Source organism: Anabrus simplex, chromosome 5 (genome assembly GCF_040414725.1).
Source record: "Anabrus simplex isolate iqAnaSimp1 chromosome 5, ASM4041472v1, whole genome shotgun sequence".
Classification (NCBI taxonomy): domain Eukaryota; kingdom Metazoa; phylum Arthropoda; class Insecta; order Orthoptera; family Tettigoniidae; genus Anabrus; species Anabrus simplex.
In genome coordinates this window covers 10,826,594-10,847,156 of record NC_090269.1, presented here as the reverse complement: position 1 = coordinate 10,847,156, position 20,563 = coordinate 10,826,594, and the positions used below count along the sequence as shown (strand labels likewise).

The following is a 20,563-nucleotide window of genomic DNA, read 5'->3' as shown; positions in this document are numbered from 1 at the left end:
CATTTTATACGCCAAGCTTTCGCAAAGAAACTCTAAAAGGTTATAAAATCAAAACCTATTTGGAAATAATTTCAAATGGACTTAAATTTTCTACTTTTTCAGTGTTTGGACACTAGGTATAGGTTTGCGTATATATCCTTATTACTCCAAGCTGTGTCGTAGCATAGTGGCTAATGTGCTGAGTTCATAACATGAGGTATGCTGATTCGAGTCTTCATTATGACGAACCTTTTTTATTTTCATTATTAGCGTTGTATTAATCTGTATGCCTCTTTTTATACGTTCTTTTGTTAATAATATATTTCATTGAAATGTTTAATCACAATATTATGTTCTCTAGGAAAATGCTTTATATGTGTGCTACTTGAAAGTGGTTATGATTAATATACCATATTAGGACTGTCGCCCAAGTAGCAGATTCCCTATCAGTTGTTTACATAGTCTTCTTGTAAATGATTTTGAAGAAAGTGGAAATTATTCCATTCCCAAATTCCTCTTCCTATGAATGGATATTTACTCTGATTAGTTCTTCAACAGTACCTTCCAACCTTATCTTCATGAAGTTAAACATTAGAATGACATGCATTATCAATAAGTGGAAGCATGTGGAACTAAACGAGGTCACAGAGCTAGTTGCAAATAGAGCATCATGGAGATAATCAATTTACAGAAGCCTGCAGATAGAATGCTCAAAGGCAATAACTCCGTAAGGAAGATGTGGGTATATATAGGAAGTGAGTAAAAAAGAGTTACGAACAATGCCAGGAAACGAAAATAAATTTTAAAATGTAAATTAGAAAGACTATGAAAACTTGCGTGCCTGCTATTACGGAGCAAGCGACTTGACCAATCTACTACGAGAATACTTTTCAAAAACGCTGCCTTACATGACAGGTTATAACTGGTGTAAGAAAACGTAACTTCGAAATTTTAATCCCAATTAGGTATCGATTTTGAATCTCATAGATTAAAATCACGAAAGCTTGACATAAATCGTTGTCCATAACTCTTAAGACTCTCCTTATTAGGCTTTTTGGTGATAATCAACAGATGCAAGCACAGGAAAATAAGACTATCGAAATGAGCTTCATATATCTGACGGTAGATAGCACCACACTCGAAAGCGAGAAGTCGCTGAAAATCAGTCTAGCCAACTCCGTATATCGGTGTCTAGCTCCGGGTAGCTACCCAGCGCTTGCGCAGACGTGGTTGCACCGATTTACACCCCCAGGTAGTTTACCTCCTGGGCAGCTGCCAGCCACTTTACCAGCAGATGGTAGAACCGGCCCTAAGGCAGATAAAGGTAATTAATTGTACGGTCATATTGGATAGAAAAGATTACACTGAACAAAAAAAAAATTTTTCTCTGATGAGTCGTTTTCCAGAATCAATAAAGACCCCACAGCTAGGATACAAAAAAAGTTTAAAATCTTTATTGAAAAATTCCACGTTCATCCTCAATGAAGATAAAATTCAAAAGATGATAAATATGAACCTTAGGTTACCTATGGCAAGAGTGTTGCCTGATATCCATAAAGTGGGAATACCTGTTAGACTTATCATTAACTGCAAGAACAGCCCAAAATACAAAATCTCAAAATTTATACACAAGTTTCTTTCTAACAACTATAAGTTCCTCTAGATGGTCTAAATAAATGTTCGCTAATATACCCGAGGCAGGAGCTCCCATTGGTAAACCCTCCTGACTCTAGTGTTCTTGAATGTAAAATAGTTGTTTTTTGGGACGAACTCTAGAATTTGCAGGAATTGATCAATCTCTACTTTCCCTAGACGACCTTGACTGGTTAAATTTGTTCTAATAATATCTATTGTTTTATTGACTAGGATATTTGCATACATATTAGTTATGTCAAACGAACATAACGATGGGGCTGTAGCTTGAAACTTCCTAAACTTTTGCAAAAATCTACCAAGTTTCATTGTCATCATAGTTCTTAATTCACTGCTCTCGTCAGTTTATGATTAGAGCACAATATTAAGCACAAGATGCACAGTTTATGCAAGTTCAGGACACATTGGCATGTTTGTAATAAATTAAATTAAATGGTACTCGGAAATGTCCTATTCCGTCGATAAACAAAATTAAGTGATCATTAAAGTAAACTGCACTTAGAAAGAGTCTAACACCGTCCATGAAAAATAATTACGAAGCATAAATTGTAAGTTTAATTATGACACTGGAAAGTTCTATGTTCCCTCAGAACATCACGAGAGGAAAACACAAACTCAGATATGGCATGGGTACTCTATGTTTTCACAGTCTGTTACAATGACACAAGTTTAAACACAAGTCCAGATGCGGCACTCGAAAAATATTTCATGTTTCCACAATCTGTTATGAAACATAAGTTCAAACGTAATACTCTGAAATACTCTAAGTTTCCACAGTTTGTCATGAAACACAACTTCAATATGGTACTTGGAAAACTGTAACTTTCACACTAAAAGTTTTATGTTTCCACAGCTTGTCGTAAAACACAAGTCCAAATTAGACATGCGGAAAATTTCTATGTTCCCAAAGTCTGTTTACGAAAATACAAGATCAAAATTAGATGTATGGCTTTTCAGGCGTTTGCTCTATTAACCAGCATTTCGTCTTAGGTCTGACACTAGACTCGTCAGAGTGGGATGTGTCAGACCCTACCCACTTATGCTGGGGTGTATGCAGGTGAACTTTGATATGCTCTATTGGTGGAAAAATATCTAATTCCCTCCATGGGAATTTAGAATTACCATTTCAAATACAAGTTCAAAATACGAGTTCAAATGGAGTACTTGTAAAAGTTACCACACTCACGAGAGAAATTCTAAGTTCCTTCATTTAGTCACTGAAACACAAGTCCTAACATGGCACTTGAAGAAAATCAAAGTTCCAACTCCGCTGGAACAGAACACTCGAAATGCAAAGACACATCCGACCATAGGTTCGGACCGCACACGTAGCGCTCCACCCGTCACCCGTGTCACAGAGACGGTGGAGTAACATACACTGAATCTATAGTCTGGATCGCCCTCCTTTTATACCAGATTGTGGCGAAGCATCTAGAACGTGGGTGTTATCCACCCCTATAACTCCTAAAGTACACGGTGGATTTTCCTAAGAATTTGACAGGTTGCGTCTATTACGACGACCTCCACAATGGCAGTGTCAAAATAACATTTTAATGCTAAATAGACTTTTGCACATGGGCCGGGACATTACCATATATGGTTACGCTTGGCCGTGTACAGCTCACTCGAAGTGCCTACGTCACGGCTGAGTATGTCAACGAGTTCGGCGGGCTGCCTATCTTCCGCCTCGCGCGAAGTTCAACACACATACTTCGAACTTCTTTCCCGTAGTGGCGTTCCCGGTACAATATATTTTGCGTTTCTCAAAAAGGAAAGGCATTGGGTTCTTCTGTTTTTTTTCAGTTTCTGATTTTTGAGTTGTGTTATCAACCACGTGGTTTTTATGGCTGATGAAGTCTCAAATAGAGATGAAACATGTTACTAAATATATTTAATATGTTTTTATTTAAATAGTTCACTTGTAAACTGATGTGTATTGATTGGGTGGACCAAAACCTAACATTGTTTCTTACTTTTTCATATGAATTATGAAAACATTTTTCAAGCGGCAGTAGAGTAATAACCTTTTTGCTATAAATTGACCTAAATAAAAGATTTTACAACCAAAAATATGTTAAACTAAACAATATGGTTTCAGAACATGCATTATGATAATTAGGGCTCGGATGTTGAAGACCCAAAAATAGCCCAAATAAGCAAGCAAATATGGCCTCAAAAGTGACGAATTATGACCTCAAAAGTGATGAAATATGATGTAAAAATTACAAAATATGACCCGAAAGTGATTAATCTAAATATGACCATTTTAAAGCAAGTTATAAATCAAAACGCCAATTCCTCTGATATATATTTGTTAACTAAACTCTTTATTCTTACTTTCATATTAATTTTCTGAATATACACATTTAGCAGTTATTCACAGTGTATTGTCCTTGATTCACTTATCAAACATTCGTGAATACATACCTACAAAATACTAAGTACGCTAAGATTATAGATCACACAACATTTTAAAAGTCAAAATATGTTTGTACCCTTCATTGGTGGTTTGAAATACGAAGAAAACTAAAAATCAGTGTATCTTTTAAAATATTTTAAAACATTTAAGCACAGATTACATTAATATTGCTCAAATGCGTTAAAAAGTTTAAATTGAGCACCACGAAACGAATTAAGCAGATGTCTTTCGATACATTATGGTAGGGCGACTCGGCATATAGTGCAAATTCGTATAAGTTTTTCATTCTTCTCCGAGGGTGGTATTGAAGTATATGACAAGATTTTTCTTCAAAGCATCAGGGGCAAAAGATCTCCGATTATCACTTAACACATTCTTTAAGAAGGGAAGCTCCTTTCTATGTCACAAGACATTGTTGGTGCATATTTAAATAATATTAAATCACTGCTGTTGAGTATGCACTCATCTTGAAATGTACATGTACATTCTTCTCTAATAACATCATTTATCTTGCACACACAGCGAAAACCGTCACTTTGATAAAGCAAATTTTAAAGTTTCCATATTACACTGACGCCAACTATTCCATGTGATTGTTGTGCTAAAAGCTCAATACTTCTCATAATTTCAATACTTGCATGTATTTCTCAGCTAGCAGCTTCTAAGCGAGTAATTGCACTAGATACAATTCCAAAGTTCGACTTAATATATGTCCAACTTGCTGACAAATTGTAGGAAAACAATTCCTGCGCAATCTTGATAGAAGAGGCAGAGTATTCCATTTGCATTAACTACAGATATGATACGGAAAAGGAGTTTTGTAAATACTAGTTCTCATTCGGAAAATTGATGATGACTTTGCACAGCTACAGTTGTCGCCAAACTGCCCAAATATGACCGAAATAAGACGTTTCTACGAAAATAGCTCAAAATATGACCTTATGACAAAAAATAGCCAAAATATGGATTTATATGACAAATAAAAATCACTTAATTGTGACTATAATCACCTGATTTGCACCAAAATCCAACCAGCCAAGAAAATAGAGACAAAGAAAAAATATGACTTTTCCTAAACATCCGAGCCCTAATAATAATTATTATTTAAAGATAAAAATTTCATTGTTCCGTATTGAAAAGTATCACAGTTAAATTGAAATAATAAATATGGTAGTTCAACCTATTCAATACAAGTAAATAAGATATGTAGAGAAGTGGAAATGGTACCGGTTTCGACCCCAGTCTGGGTCATCATCAACCGATAACTCGAAAAACAATGCATAAGTAAGAAAGAAGTTAACGGTCAAGTCCACACAATATCAGTTGAAGAGGCGATATAAAAATGACGGGGGTAGGCACTGTAAAATTCAGACGAAGTGGAATGTAAGTCACTTAAAAGAAGTAATGCGTAATCTTCCGAGCATCAGCACAGCACACGCAATGTTTGGCACTGTCTCACAATGTTCACGAAAAGCAGAGAACAGTTAAATGAGCCAGAATGCATACACCGTCAGGCACAAAGTCACAACACAATCCAAATATGAAGATCTAAAGTCATGAAGAAGCCGAAGACAAGCAGCTCAACTGAAGTAACTTGCAAGCTCCAGAAGATCGGCGCGGTGTTTACAACGTCAAGTGCTGTAGTTTCATACGCTGACGGAGACTGAAGGATAGATTAATGATCAATATTTGATTAGTTCACGAAAATGTACATATATATATTTAATTAAAACAAAGGCCCGTCTTGACACCACTGAAAATTGTTTTATTCACCTTGACCAATACTTCAACCCCAATTTCAACTTAAACGACATTTCTGAAAAACCCAACATCCTATTTGACTTCCTAATTCTTCTTCTCAAAAATTCTAAATTTCAAAACCTGAATTCAATTTTCCATGCCTTACAAAGTTCCTACCCACATTTTGTACCTCCAGTAACCCACCTTAAACTACCCCTCCTTCATCCCTATCTTATCCTTTCTCACCACCTTTCAACTTTAAACCCTTTTAATCTTTTCTTATCCACTAATCTTCTTTCTTTATTAATTTATCCTATTTTTCTTTTCACCCCCCCCCCCAAAAAAAAAACACTACATTGCCACCTTCATTTAGGGCCCTCACTTTCAAATTTAAAGTTGCGTCCACCACTTTGACTACTTCAATCACGACCTGAATTTTTTATATTCAAGAAATAGCGCACTGTGCATACACGTTTTCATTTGTTTCTGGTATTGCGCTTTTTACCATTTTTTCTATTCACTATTGTTTTTTCACGTCAACTGTTCTAAAAATCTTCAAGATCATAATTACGTATTCAATTATATTGAATCGTATTATAATTATATATATATAGGTACATTTTCCTGAACTAAGCAAATACTTGATCATTAATCTATCCTTCAATCTCCGTCAGCGTATGAAACTACAGCACTTGACGTTTTAAACACCGCGCCGATCTTCTGGAGCTTGCAAGTTACTTCGGTTGAGCTGCTTGTCTTCGGCTTCTTCATGACTTTAGATCTTCATATTTGGATTGTGTTGTGATTTTGTGCCTGACGGTGTATGCCAAACATTGCGTGTGCCGTTCTGATGCTCGGAAGATTACGCATTACTTCTTTTAAGTGACTTACATTCCACTTCGTTTGAATTTTACAGTGCCTACCCCCATCATTTTTATATTGCCTCTTCAACTGATATTGTGTGGACTTGACCGTTAACTTCTTTCTTACTTATGCATTGTTTTTCGAGTTATAATCGGCTGATGATGACCCAGACTGGGGTCGAAACCGGAACCATTTCCACTTTTAATTAAATAAGAATGTAATCTCTACATCTCTTATTTACTTGTATTGAATAGGTTGAACTACCATATTTATTATTTCAATTTAACTGTGATAATTATTCAAACAAAACAATAAATTTGTTGTTGTTTTGCTTCTGTACGGTTAAGAGAATATGAAAATATTCACTCACTTGAGACAGGTGACTGGTTTGCTGGTGGAGGTCAAGATTTTGTGACATCTGGCTGGAACTAGAGGCCACACTACTGGACAGATTTTGGGCAGCAAGGGAAGATGACAATTCTGAAATTGTTGTTTCTTGAAGGGGTTCCGAATTCACCAGTGGATCTATTGCACCTCCACTAGGAGTGAACACTTTGGTATCAGCTAATGAACCAGTATATTCCTCATTGTCCCAGTCTTCCGGGGAGGGGAAATCATCATCCCATTTTTCTTTAAAAAAAAAAAGTTAAACACATAATACATTAATATTCTGCCACAATCTAGAGAAAAATACATTTACTATCAAAATCACAGACAAGATGAATTTCAATTCTAAGATGACTTAATTACAAATCTACTTGGGACTGAATATCTTCAGATGGTGGTTGATTCTCAAACTTTGTTGGATGAATAATATTTTACTATAAAATGTCCTCTTAATTTGAAGTGTTATGCAATACATAGGTTATGTTTGCTGTTGATACTGTTTGAATAATACTTCAACAAACTACAGTAGACGTCCGTTATTGCGAGAATTCATAACGGCAATAAATTTACACGCTATAGCGGCTTGTCGTTATATCCGATATTCGTAAAATTCTGGCACGAAAGTCACACACACCAAAATCAGTATGCAACGGAAATCAGTTTCTTCAACACTTGCGTTTTTGCATAATTGCATACTATGTTTTACACGTGGTTATTTTTGTAATTCCAAGATGTTAAAGCTTATGTTCAATTTCATTCTGAAAAATTGTAGTAGTATAATTCCAATGGCTTCTGTGACAATCATTTCAGTTTTCTTATTCAAACAAACAGCATCACCTAAACTAACTTAACCACATATGAATTATGAAAACATTTTTCAAGCCCAAATAGAGTAATTATAATCTTTTTACTATAAATTGAAATAGTAATAGCCTTTCCAGAATTTAACCAGACGAAAAAAAATAGTGAAACCTTGTTAATGTGTTCCTCATTATGATTTTTCGCTCAGCACCTCTTAAATTCGAAGTCGCCATTCACGTCTATTCAATCTATATAAAAATAAGTCACATATTGCGTCACCAATTTTCAGTACTACTGTTTAAAATGATCACATTTTTCCTAAACGAAAATGTTCTTTTTCATTCCTTGCGAAAGGAACGCGATTTCCAACGCACATTAGAACTCTCGCCACAGCAGACAGGTCAGGGAAAATTGCACGAAAACGGGAAATGGCCTTGAATTCCTAAACTATTGTGGTATGGAAACAGAAAAAGTCGTGAAATCGTTGACTAATAAAGATGAAATTAAAATTCGGTAAGTGAACAGCCATCTTTCAACGGGTGCACGTATGTTGAAACTCACACATTTGAATTTTGACTCTAGTCAATTTTGTCCACCCTTTATGCACAGAAACCTTGAATGGTTTGTTTATTCATATATCCAGTGGCTACAACCGACTTGTGAGACACCCTGGAATGATTGCAAATTGAGTGTTCAAGTCCTTCATTCTCCGCTTTGTTGTATCTGTTGTGTGGGAATTGAACAGGTCCAATCCAAGAAGGGATTTTTTTTCTCAGGAGACTACTGGGACGTATGGCCCATAATTTCTCCAATATATGACTTCATTACGCAGTGTTGGATATGCCATTTCTCACGAAATGCTGTATTTTAAAGGATGAGAAACAGCTGCTGCACATGGAATCACTTGATTTGAAGGTTAGCCGAGGCAGGATGATTAATTTTATGAAGAGATATGGCCTTTCTCTATGATGAAAAATAATATTATGCCATCTCAAATGAATGGACCCACAAAGAACAATTAATTTAGAGTGTGGTTTGAGAACAAACTCGAAGGCAAAAGATCAAGAGGTCGGCCAAGGAAGAGATGGATCGATCAGATTACAAATGATCTAGCTTGACGAGATCTGGATTTGCAGCAGGTTGTGGAAGAAGACATATACATGGACTGAGATAAATGGACAGCGCTCATTCACCGCACGCAGGAAATTGGAGTTGGGTCAAGATAAGGATGATGAAGCAGAAGTACAGGAGAAACTAAATCTTTGTAATGGCAAATTTAAAAATATGGACTATACATCAGTAAAACAAACTGTTGAAATGACTCCAAGAGGAAAAGCATGGATTCAAACATTTTCCTGGAGGGAACGCTGTTACAATCTGTTTCTAACTTCAAATACCTGGAAATATCATTTCAAACTGTAGCGTGGAAAACTTTCCCCTCCTCCTCCTCCATCATTTAAATGGCCTAGCCATTCTTCTATTACGCTTGTAAGTTGTGTTTGTGAACTGCTTATCTTAATTTGTATGTGTCTGAATGTATGTTTTACTGGCTTCTATTTTTCCCTACCTATAATCAAATGATTTTGCCCTTGTCGCTCGTGGCTCCAGGGTAATTGGGAATTTCATCCCGCTCTGGAGTATTTGCCCTCTCCATTTTGGTCTCCCCCCTCTTGGTTCCATGCCCTATGGCAAAGCTCCTCGCCCCTCTTGGCTATCCAATGAGAGGCCAGTCGCTTTAGCATGTGACCTTGGCCGGTCTCGGGCAGGGTGACGGTTGACTGTGCTCGTGGTCATTCTTTGTGTTGAGCTGAACGCTGCACATTGTGGGCTGGTCCCGCAGCGGCTTCAACTGGGCAATCTTGAGCGCGGAGGTAAGAAAGCGAGATCTTTAGGTTTCCCCGTGCAATGCAGAAGTTGGGAAGGGCCGGAGGTAGTCGAAAATTATTTTATTGACCATGCGTAAACATAATTTGCACAAGTGAAGTGCTTTAAAGGCTGAAGCTCGGTTCAATGTACGTCAAGACTGGTTCAGATTCTAGTATTATGTATTTCAGTCTACTTTGACCTATATTTTGTTTAGGTACTTTTGCCCTTATTGAATTGGAGGAGAAATAAATGTAAATATGATTAAACTGACCTTATATTGTACTTACATATTAACTTACAAAGGCTTGTAATTAACTTTGGTAAAAGACTATATGCTTCTCATATGTTTACTCTCTTGAAGTATGAAAGGTGCTAGTGCATCTTGGAAAGCCTTAGGTTTTTCTTATTACCTTTGGTGTGTTTAGCTCTGGGCTCGTTCTTACCTTCTTGTTATGTGTTTTTAACTAGATGGTTAATGCCAGATTTTTCTAGAGTTACCAGGTTCTAACTTATTATTGAGGAGTTTAGGAAACCCATCTGAGTTGAATATTGTGAAATGATGAAGTATTATATGAAGGCTGGACCCCTCTGTTATATCGTCGTCGGCTGTAACTTGATTGGAGCATATATAACTCCTTCCTGCATACATTGAGTTTCAACTCAGTTTATAGATGTGTTTATGATGACTAAACAGACCAATCCTGGCATAAAACATACGCCCACACAAATCACACTGTACGGATGGAGGAGGGCGGGGTTGTAATTGGTGGAGTTTTCTTGCTTGTCGCTTGGTCGCCTCTTGATGTCTGTGGCATTCAAACAAGTTGACAGCAGTGGATTTAGTGTTCCGCCACAGTGAGCGGTCCACAGCACATTCTTTCCATGTCTATATATCTATACCAGCTGTCTCATGATGTGTTTCAGCTCGTCCTTAAAACGCTTAAGAGGGGCTCCATGAGGTTTACTGCCGGAGCAAAGTTCACCATAAAGAATTTGGTGCAGAAGCCTGGTATCACCCATGCGGTGAACATGGCCTAACCATCTCAGTTGATGAGCAATGATTGTTGCCTCAATGCTATTTAGCTGCACTTTGTCGAGAACTGCCGTGTTGGTCACATAGTCCTCCCACTTAATATTCAAGATGAATCTCATTTTCTGTTGGCGGAAGCGCTCAAGTTTTTTGATATCACAGCGATAGACTGTCCAAGTTTCACAGCCATACAGCAGTGTGGTAATGACAACAGCTTTGTACACCATGAGTTTGAGTGATTGAGTGTTGTTATTCATGAAGACTCTCTGCCTTAATTGTCCAAACGTTGCATGAGCAGCCCCAATTCTTTTATCAACGTCTTGTTCACGGGTACACCGTTTAGACAAGATGCTTCCAACATATGAAAAGTGATCAACCTGTTCCAGTGTTGTGTCTAAGATGGAAATACTGAACTCAAGAAGTGTTAATCCTGGGGCAGGTTGTGGAAGTACCTTAGTTTTTTTTCTCACATTAATGGCAAGACCAAAGCGATCACATGCAGTTTTAAAGCAGTTGACTAACTGTTGTAGTTCTGCAGGTGTTAGAGCAGGAGATGCGGTGTCATCAGCATACTGCAATTCTGTCACCCGAAAAGGCCTTCATCAAAACGAAATTTAATATCTATGCCTAAGTTGTTTGTAGATCATTCATGCAGCATGGCAGCCATGTACAGTGCAAATGGTGTAGAAGCAAGCACACAGCCCTGTTTCAATCAATGAGTGATTGAGAACGAATCTGATACTAAGTTACCGCTTCTGTCTTTTTGGTTATGCCCCCTCAGAGTGAGATGGTGTATGACCTTAACCATCTGCCTGAGGATCAGGCGCAGAGTGTTAGGGAGATATGCGACACCTTTTCTGATGTGTTCTCCGAGGAGTTGGGCTGATAACATCTTGGAATATAAAATCGAAGTGTCTGATTTGACAATCATCAGGATCCCCCTTTATCATTTGTCTCCACCATAAATGAAGGCTTTGAAAGAGATCAACAATAAGATGCTTGATCAGGGGATTGTACGGCCTTCTACTTTGACCTATTAAGCACCCAATTTTCTCGTCCCTAAACCGCAGGGTGGGTTCAGGAATGTTTTCGATTATAGGGTATTGAGCAAGAAAATTGTGTTGTAATCTGTTCCGCTTCTGGATTTGCATGCTTGTTTTCCATGGTTTAGGAAGGCCAAGTATTTCATGGTTTTAGATTTGAATCAAGCTTACTATCAGATTCCCCTTGCTGAAGAGTAACGTCATTTGACGGCCTTTGCCACCGACTAGAATTTGTATGAGTTTTGCCGCTTGCCTTTCGAGATTTTCATGGGCGCTGCCGTGCTCACTAGGCTCTTGGATAAACTCTTTTTTGACATCAAGTTCAATTATCTTTACCATTATTTGGATGATTTAGTTGTATATTCGGAAAGCTTTGAGGAGCACCTCCATCATCTTCAAGAAGTATTGATGCCTCTCTGTAAGGGCGGCTCACAGTTAAGCTCTCGAAGGTTTCCTTTGCGAAGCCCCAAATGTCATTTCCTGGGCATATTGTCTTGTCTGAGGGTGTTTCAGTGGATCTATCTCGTACTCAGACAATTCGTTGAGTTCAGTCCTCCCAAGGATGTGAAAGGGGGAGCTCGTTTTGGGGGCATTACTTTTTTTTCGTAAGTTCGTCCCTGACTTTGCTAAGCGTGCCGCTCCGCTCTACTCCTTTGTGTGGGATCTGTCGCAACAGGCTACTTTCGAAGATCTTATGTCCCTTTCTTAACAATGCCAGACTTTTCTAAAACCTTCACTGTTCAAACAGACGACTCTTAGTCCGCTGTTGCTGCCGTTTTATTACAGGACTCCGAATTTGGGAGACATCCAATTGCTTATGCATCTAGAACCCTTTCTGTCTCTTCAGTCTAAGTATTCAATATACGAACTTGTAGGATTGGTGGTATTATTCGCCCTCAAGAAGTTCTCAATGTATTTGAAGCATGTAAAGTTTCAGCTCGAGACGGACAACCAGGCGTTGAGTTGGGTCTTGGGCAGGCCCCGGAGAACTGGCCATTTAGCTCGTTGGGCAATTAGAATCTTGGCTTACCAGTTTGAGGTCCGTCACATTCGAGGTTCGGACAATGTACTAGCCGACTCTCTTAGCCGAATGTTTTCTCCCAATGATGTTCAAGAGGACAATCCTTTAAATCCTGCCCCTCCTAACTCGTCCATTTCTGGGGCAATACTGCCGATGCTCCGTTGTTGTATCACGACATCGCGAAGGTTCAAAATGAACATCCTGTGTTAGGATCTGTGACCCAAGAATTAAAGAAGTGAAACTCTGTCGTTCCTCATGTCTCGAGAAATGGGGTCTTGTGTTGTCCTCGTCACGATCTAAAGATGAAGCTGGTGATGCCTGCCCTCCTGGTGCCTATGATATTTAAATATCATGAAACGCCCCTCGCTGGTCATTTAGGAGTGTTTAAAACCAGAGAGAAAATTCGAGAGAATACATTTGGAAGGGGCTCTATGGGGAGGTTTGCAAACTGGTTAAGGCCTGTAAGGTCTGTAGGATTCATAAGGAGGCAGTTAATACCAAGTGTACCGTGAGGTAAACCCGCTACATTCATTCAAATGAAGCACCTTGAAAAATGCCATCTTCAATATAAACTTGCAACAACTTGTGCAAGAAGTTTGGACTTTTCTTCACAGATGACTCTACCAAAAAAGACGATGCATGTTATGCCCTCTAGTGTGAAGAGGAACGATTAAGACTAGAACAAAATTTATTATTTTAAGGTTTCCTAAACTGAGTTGATTTGTGTGTTTTTTCATGTATCACAGTTGTCAACACTTCAATCTCTTTCCGCTAATTACAAAATAGACCAGTAGGAAATTTTGTATGTGTATTTTTTCACCAATAATGTTCATTTTCTACTTATTTGATAATCCAATAAAAATTTGGGGTGTGTTGGACCTTAGCCCAGATCTCTCCAGAACCTTCCTCTCGGGTATAAAAGCTGGTACATTTTCGAGCCACCTTGTCTTATTAATTGTCCAGTTTACTGAATGTGTGCAAATAGAGGAGGCGGGGGTGCGCCTCGCCCTTCATCAAGCTTTACTGCAGATTAAGGTAATGGCAGGTATTTAATATCTATGCATACCTGCCAAATTTACAAAACAAAAAATCAGGAGATTTTGATATGAAAATCAGGAAAAATCAGGAGATACAATTGGTCAAAACTGCTTATTCTATGGCTCATTCCACGTTAAGAAAACAAATAATAATAATAATAATAATAATAATAATAATAATAATAATAATAATAATAATAATAATAATAAAGTTCATATATCCCAGTAATTGCAGTTCAAGTCCCTGGAGTGGTAGTAGTAGTAGTAGTTTTGATAGAAATATTTGAGAAATTATTGTAGACAACTTCGTATTTTTCAGCAGGCCTAATTAAGGACACTTTTTTTTCTCCGTCCCGTGGAGTAGGGAAAATAATAGTAATCCACCAGCTGTAATAATCACATAATCACATTTCAGTAGAATTGTAGTGAAGATAAGGTATAATATATTAGATATAGGTTCGAACCCCACTGTCGGCAGCCCTGAAGATGGTTTTCCGTGGTTTCCCATTTTCACACCAGGCAAATGCTGGGGCTGTACCTTAATTAAGGCCACGGTCGATTCCTTCCCAATCCTAGCCCTTCCCTGTCCCATCGTCGCCATAAGACCTATCTGTGTCGGTGCGACGTAAAGCAACTAGCAAAAAAAAAAAAAATGTATATATTTGATAGTATTTTGCCAGTTATATTCGTGTTTCTCTTCGTGTACGGCAAACTTTTTGATACTTAAGCATTTAACCAAACGCAGTGTAGTGTAGTGTAGATACATTGTAGTATAGACACAGTACATTTAGATAGTGCCGTATCTTGCCTGCTATATTCGTGTGTTATCTTTCGTGTGTATCTATTAGACCGTAATACTAATAATAATTTGTCTAAGCATTTAGCTTCGTTGGTAATCTTTGAGTACAGTAGTTCTTGCAAATTTCATTTCTGTTGTGCTTAGTAGTGACATACGGTACGGTACCGGTATCGTAATTAGGATACGTCTGAAAGTAGTTTAAAAATTACTGTAGTGTACTGTACAGTAGTATACGAGTAATATCCTATTAGAATTGAGTGTGCTTATTTTATTATTGTAAAATATTTGTGTAGCACTGGTGTAGTAGAGGTATCCGTAGAAACTCTTACTAAAATACTGTTGTTGTAATTAGGATAGGCTTAATTGCAGTTTGGAATTGTGTAGTTCTTGTGTATTACTTTCGATTTTCAGTAATTAACAGCAGTTTTTATCCTGTTAGGGGTTGTAGAATTAAAAAAATAGACCACGACTAAGTAGTAATGTAGTGTAGTCGTATATTAATTACCTTATTGTTGTGTACTATCCCAGACAATATATCCCTCGTTCATTTATTTTTTGCAAATAAGTTATTTTATTTTTTAATTTAATTTTTCTTTCCCCGTAAAGAATGGCTAAGGAGCGCGAGTGTACTTATTGTGGGTGTGGTGAGGCATTGAGGGGTATGAGGGAGGAGTTGGAAAGTTTGAGGGAGATAATTAGGATTCTCACAGAAGACAGGAAGGAAGATAGGACTCCCTCAAACAATGTACAGGTTACAGTAGGTGTACAAGAGGGAGGGGAAGGAAAGGGAGGAGTTGTAGAAGACAGGTGGTCTAATGTTCTAAGGGGAAGGAGATTGCAGGCTAAGGGCTCTATTCAGGATCAGAATTCAGGACAGGTGTCTGTGCAAAATCGGTACGAGTCACTCCAGGTAGAACAACAGAGGGAAGATGAGGGACAGGGAACTGTTGCTGAGATGCGTGGAAGTAGGAGGAAGGGAAAAGGTAGGAAAGGGAAATGTAGAGTAGAGGATAGGAAAAGACAGGTGGAACAGGGTCATGGGAAGGAGAAAAGGGAGGAGGAAGTAGCTTCTGCAGCTATCAGGAAAGATAGGGCTGACCAGGAGGGGAGGGGATCAAATGAGGTGGGTGGTGTTGAGGCTCTGGTCATGGGGGATTCCATCGTTAGACACGTGGGGAAAGTGTGTGGAGGAAAGGGAACCCGGGTAGAATGTTATCCAGGAATTAGGTTGAGGCACATGTTGAGGAAAGTAGAAGAGAGGGAGGAGGGGAAGGAGAAGGTGGTAGTGTTTCACGTTGGTACCAACAACGTAAGGCAAGCTGATATAAGTACCAACATAGTTGGAGATGTGTGGGATCTGGTAAATGCAGCAAGGGTGAAGTTTAAGAAAGCGGATATTGTTATTAATGGAATACTGTGTAGGAGGGATACTGACTGGAGGGTGATTGGGGATTTAAATGAGACTATGGAGTGGGTATGTGGGAAACTGGGAGTGAAATTTCTAGATCCTAATGGGTGGGTAGGAGATAGGAATCTGCGCTCAGATGGCCTTCATTTAAACCGCAGTGGTACATATAAGTTAGGAAATTTGTTTGGAAGGGTAATAGGGAGGTACATTCAGGGAAACGGGATGGCCTAGGGAGCGGTGATAAGGGAACAGGGAACTGGAAATCAAGTAGGGATGACATAAAATTGTTAGTGTTGAACTGTACAAGTATTGTAAAGAAAGGAATAGAATTAAGTAATTTAATAGATATATATTTACCAGATATTGTAATAGGAGTTGAATCATGGCTGAGAAATGATATAATGGATGCAGAAGTTTTCTCACGGCACTGGAGTGTGTATCGTAGAGATAGGATAGGAAGGGTGGGAGGGGGAGTCTTCATTCTAGTGAAAGAAGAATTTGTAAGCTATGAAAAAGTTAAAGATGAGACACATGAAATTCTAGGTGTAAGGCTCATTTCTAAAGATAATAGGCAACTTGATATATATGGAGTGTACAGATCGGGAAAGGGTAGCACTGACGCGGATTCGGAATTATTTGATAGGATAGTCAACTATGTGGGAAACGACATGGAAAGAAATGTGATTGTAGCGGGAGATCTGAATTTGCCAGATGTAAATTGGGAAGGAAATGCGAACGACAGGAAGCATGACCAACAAATGGCAAATAAGTTAATATGGGAAGGACAACTGATTCAGAAAGTGATGGAACCAACCAGAGGGAAAAATATCCTGGATGTGGTGCTGATAAAACCAGATGAGCTCTATAGGGAAACTGAAGTAGTAGATGGTATTAGTGATCATGAAGCTGTTTTTGTCGTAGTTAAAAATAAATGTGATAGAAAGGAAGGTCTTAAAAGTAGGACTGTTAGGCAGTACCATATGGCTGATAAAGGAGGCATGAGGCAGTTTCTAAAAAGTAACTATGATCGGTGGAAAACGGTAAATAAAAATGTAAACAGACTCTGGGATGGGTTTAAAGAAATTGTTGAGGAATGCGAAAACAGGTTTGTACCTTTAAGGGTGGTAAGGAATGGTAAAGACCCACCTTTTCATAATAGAGAAATAAAGAGACTAAGAAGGAGGTGCAGACTGGAAAGAAATAGAGTTAGAAATGGCTGTGGAAGTAAGGAGAAATTGAAGGAACTTACTAGAAAATTGAATCTAGCAAAGAAGACAGCTAAGGATAACATGATGGCAAGCATAATTGGCAGTCATACAAATTTTAGTTAAAAATGGAAGGATATGTATAGGTATTTTAAGGCAGAAACAGGTTCCAAGAAGGACATTCCAGGAATAATTAATGAACAAGGGGAGTGTGTATGTGAAGATCTTCAAAAGGCAGAAGTATTCAGTCAGCAGTATCTGAAGATTGTTGGTTTCAAGGATAATGTCGAGATAGAGGAGGAGACTAAGGCCAAAGAAGTAATAAAATTTACATATGATAATGACATTTACAATAAGATACAAAAGTTGAAAACTAGAAAAGCGGCTGGAATTGATCAGATTTCTGGGGATATACTAAAGACAATGGGTTGGGATATAGTACCATATCTGAAGTACTTATCTGATTATTGTTTGGTCGGAGGAGCTATACCAGATGAATGGAGAATTGCTATAGTAGCCCCTGTGTATAAAGGAAAGGGTGATAGACATAAAGCTGAAAATTACAGGCCAGTAAGTTTGACATGCATTGTATGTAAGCTTTGGGAAGGCTTTCTTTCTGATTATATTAGACATGTTTGTGAAATTAATAACTGGTTCGATAGAAGGCAATTCGGTTTTAGGAAAGGTTATTCCACTGAAGCTCAACTTGTAGGATTCCAGCAAGATATAGCAGATATCTTGGATTCTGGAGGTCAAATGGACTGTATCGCGATTGACCTGTCTAAAGCATTTGATAGGGTGGATCATGGGAGACTACTGGCAAAAATGAGTGCAATTGGACTAGACAAAAGAGTGACTGAATGGGCTGCTATATTTCTAGAAAATAGATCTCAGAGAGTTAGAGTGGGTGAAGTTTTGTCTGACCCTGTAATAGTTGAGAGGGGAGTTCCTCAGGGCAGTGTTATCGGACCTTTATGTTTTCTTATATATATAAATGATATGAGTAAATGAGTGGAATCGGAGGTAAGGCTTTTTGCGGATGATGTTATTCTCTATAGAGTGATAAATAAGTTACAAGATTGTGAGCAACTGCAACGTGACCTCGAAAATGTTGTGAGATGGACAGCAGGCAATGGTATGTTGATAAACGGGGTTAAAAGTCAGGTTGTGAGTTTCACAAATAGGAAAAGTCCTCTCAGTTTTAATTACTGCGTTGATGGGATGAAAGTTCCTTTTGGGGATCATTGTAAGTATCTAGGTGTTAATATAAGGAAAGATCTTCATTGGGGTAATCACATAAATGGGATTGTAAATAAAGGGTACCGATCTGTGCACGTGGTTATGAGGGTGTTTAGGGGCTGTAGTAAGGATGTAAAGGAGAGGGCATATAAGTCTCTGGTAAGACCCCAACTAGAGTATGGTTCCAGTGTATGGGACCCTCACCAGGATTACCTGATTCAAGAACTGGAAAAAATCCAAAGAAAAGCAGCTCGATTTGTTCTGAGTGATTTCCGGCCAAAGAGTAGCGTTACAAAAATGTTGCAATGTTTGGGTTGGGAAGAATTGAGAGAAAGAAGAAGAGCTGCTCGACTAAGTGGTATGTTCCGAGCTGTCAGCGGAGAGATGGCGTGGAATGACATTAGTAGACGAATAAGTTTGAATGGCGTTTATAAAAGTAGGAAAGATCACAATATGAAAATAAAGTTGGAATTCAAGAGGACAAACTGGGGCAAATATTCATTTATAGGAAGGGGAGTTAGGGATTGGAATAACTTACCAAGGGAGATGTTCAATAAATTTCCAGTCTCTTTGAAATCATTTCGGAAAAGGCTAGGAAAGCAACAGATAGGGAATCTGCCACCTGGGCGACTGCCCTAAATGCAGATCAGTATTGATTGATTGTGATTGATTGATTGATGACAGTATTGCTCTTACGGACCTACAACAAGTGAGACACCCATAATTTTTCGTGATTAAGGGATAGTATACTGTACTTTTTAATGTATTATGAAAAATAGATAAAAAGGATGAGGCATTTTTGCACGTGAGATATTAAAATAACTATATAATACTTTATTTTTTATAAATACATTCGTAGGGAGGAAGTACAATGGCGGGAACAGCCACCGCTTCAATGCCTTGCTTCATTTGCCTTCTATGTTGCTCTGGTACAAGCATCTGTGAACCGCGGGCAGATCACTTTTGTAGTTAAGTTCTTTATTGCATATGTGTTTTTAGGCTGTAAATCATTGCGTACTTGTCTTGTGTGCCTATTTGTGCGATCTCTTTCTTTTAATATTAACACCGTGATTTCTTTTGTAGAAATGTCGTTTACGGTATTTATTTGTTGCGTGTGTTTTTCAGCCTTTACATCAGTGTAGAGGCCTAATCGTATTATTTTGAGTGAGTGTTATGTGATTAGCCTACATGTGTCATTTCTTTCTTTTAACATTAATAGTGATTTATTTGCGTTATGGGTGAGAACGTCCATAAAAATAAACAGGGAGAGGTACTGAGGAAGAAACAAAAGCAAACTGTGCTTAACATACTTAATTACCTTTCTCGAAGGAATCCAGATAAAAGTCTCAGCTGGGTGGTTAAAGAAACTGCTGAAGCAACGGGCATTTCTGAGAGGACTGTTTATAAAGTGCGATCGACAGCCACTACAGGACCTTTGGTTTCTCCCATTAAAACAAGAGAACGTAAAGCACCACGGAAAGATAGCAGGTCAGTCAAGTTCAATGATTTTGTTTGCAGTGGTGTAAGGCGTAAGGTGCACGAATTTTTCCATTAAAAACCAACCTCCAACCTTGCAGCAAGTCCTACAGTCTGTGAAGAATGATAAAGACCTTCCCGAGTTCAAAAGAACAACTTTTTATCATTTGTTGAGAAACATGGGTTTCCAGTACGAAAGGAAAGGAAATTCAGCTCGTTTGACGGAAAGAGAGGACATTATATCTTGGCGTCACAAGTATCTGTCAACAGTTAAGAAATATCGAGACGAGGGAAGGAACATATTTTACACTGATGAGTCGTGGGTTAACACAGGGCACACTGTTGGGAAAGAATGGAAAGATAAGACCATTTCAACTCCACGGGATGCTTTTCTGTCAGGACTATCTTGCGGTCTGAAGTCTCCTACAGGTCGTGATCCACGGTTCACATTAGTTCATGCCGGTAACGAGAATGGGTTCGTGCCAGGGGCGAAGTACGTGTTTCAGTGTAAGAAGAATAGCGCAGATGCTCACGACGAAATGGACGGTGATTGTTATGAGGAGTGTTTTAAAGAACGTCTACTACCGAACCTGCCG

General features: G+C 38.4%; 1 protein-coding gene across 2 annotated transcripts in view; it reads right to left on the bottom strand.

Moving 5' to 3' along the window:
* Positions 1-20,563, bottom strand: part of lig (lingerer) — a 612,955-nt gene that overhangs the window by 403,852 nt on the left and 188,540 nt on the right. For both annotated transcript variants that reach the window (XM_067146761.2, XM_067146762.2), the window contains exon 7: positions 7,026-7,285. In XM_067146761.2, coding sequence (XP_067002862.1) covers positions 7,026-7,285 — 260 coding nt within the window. The remainder of the gene's footprint in view (positions 1-7,025; positions 7,286-20,563) is intronic.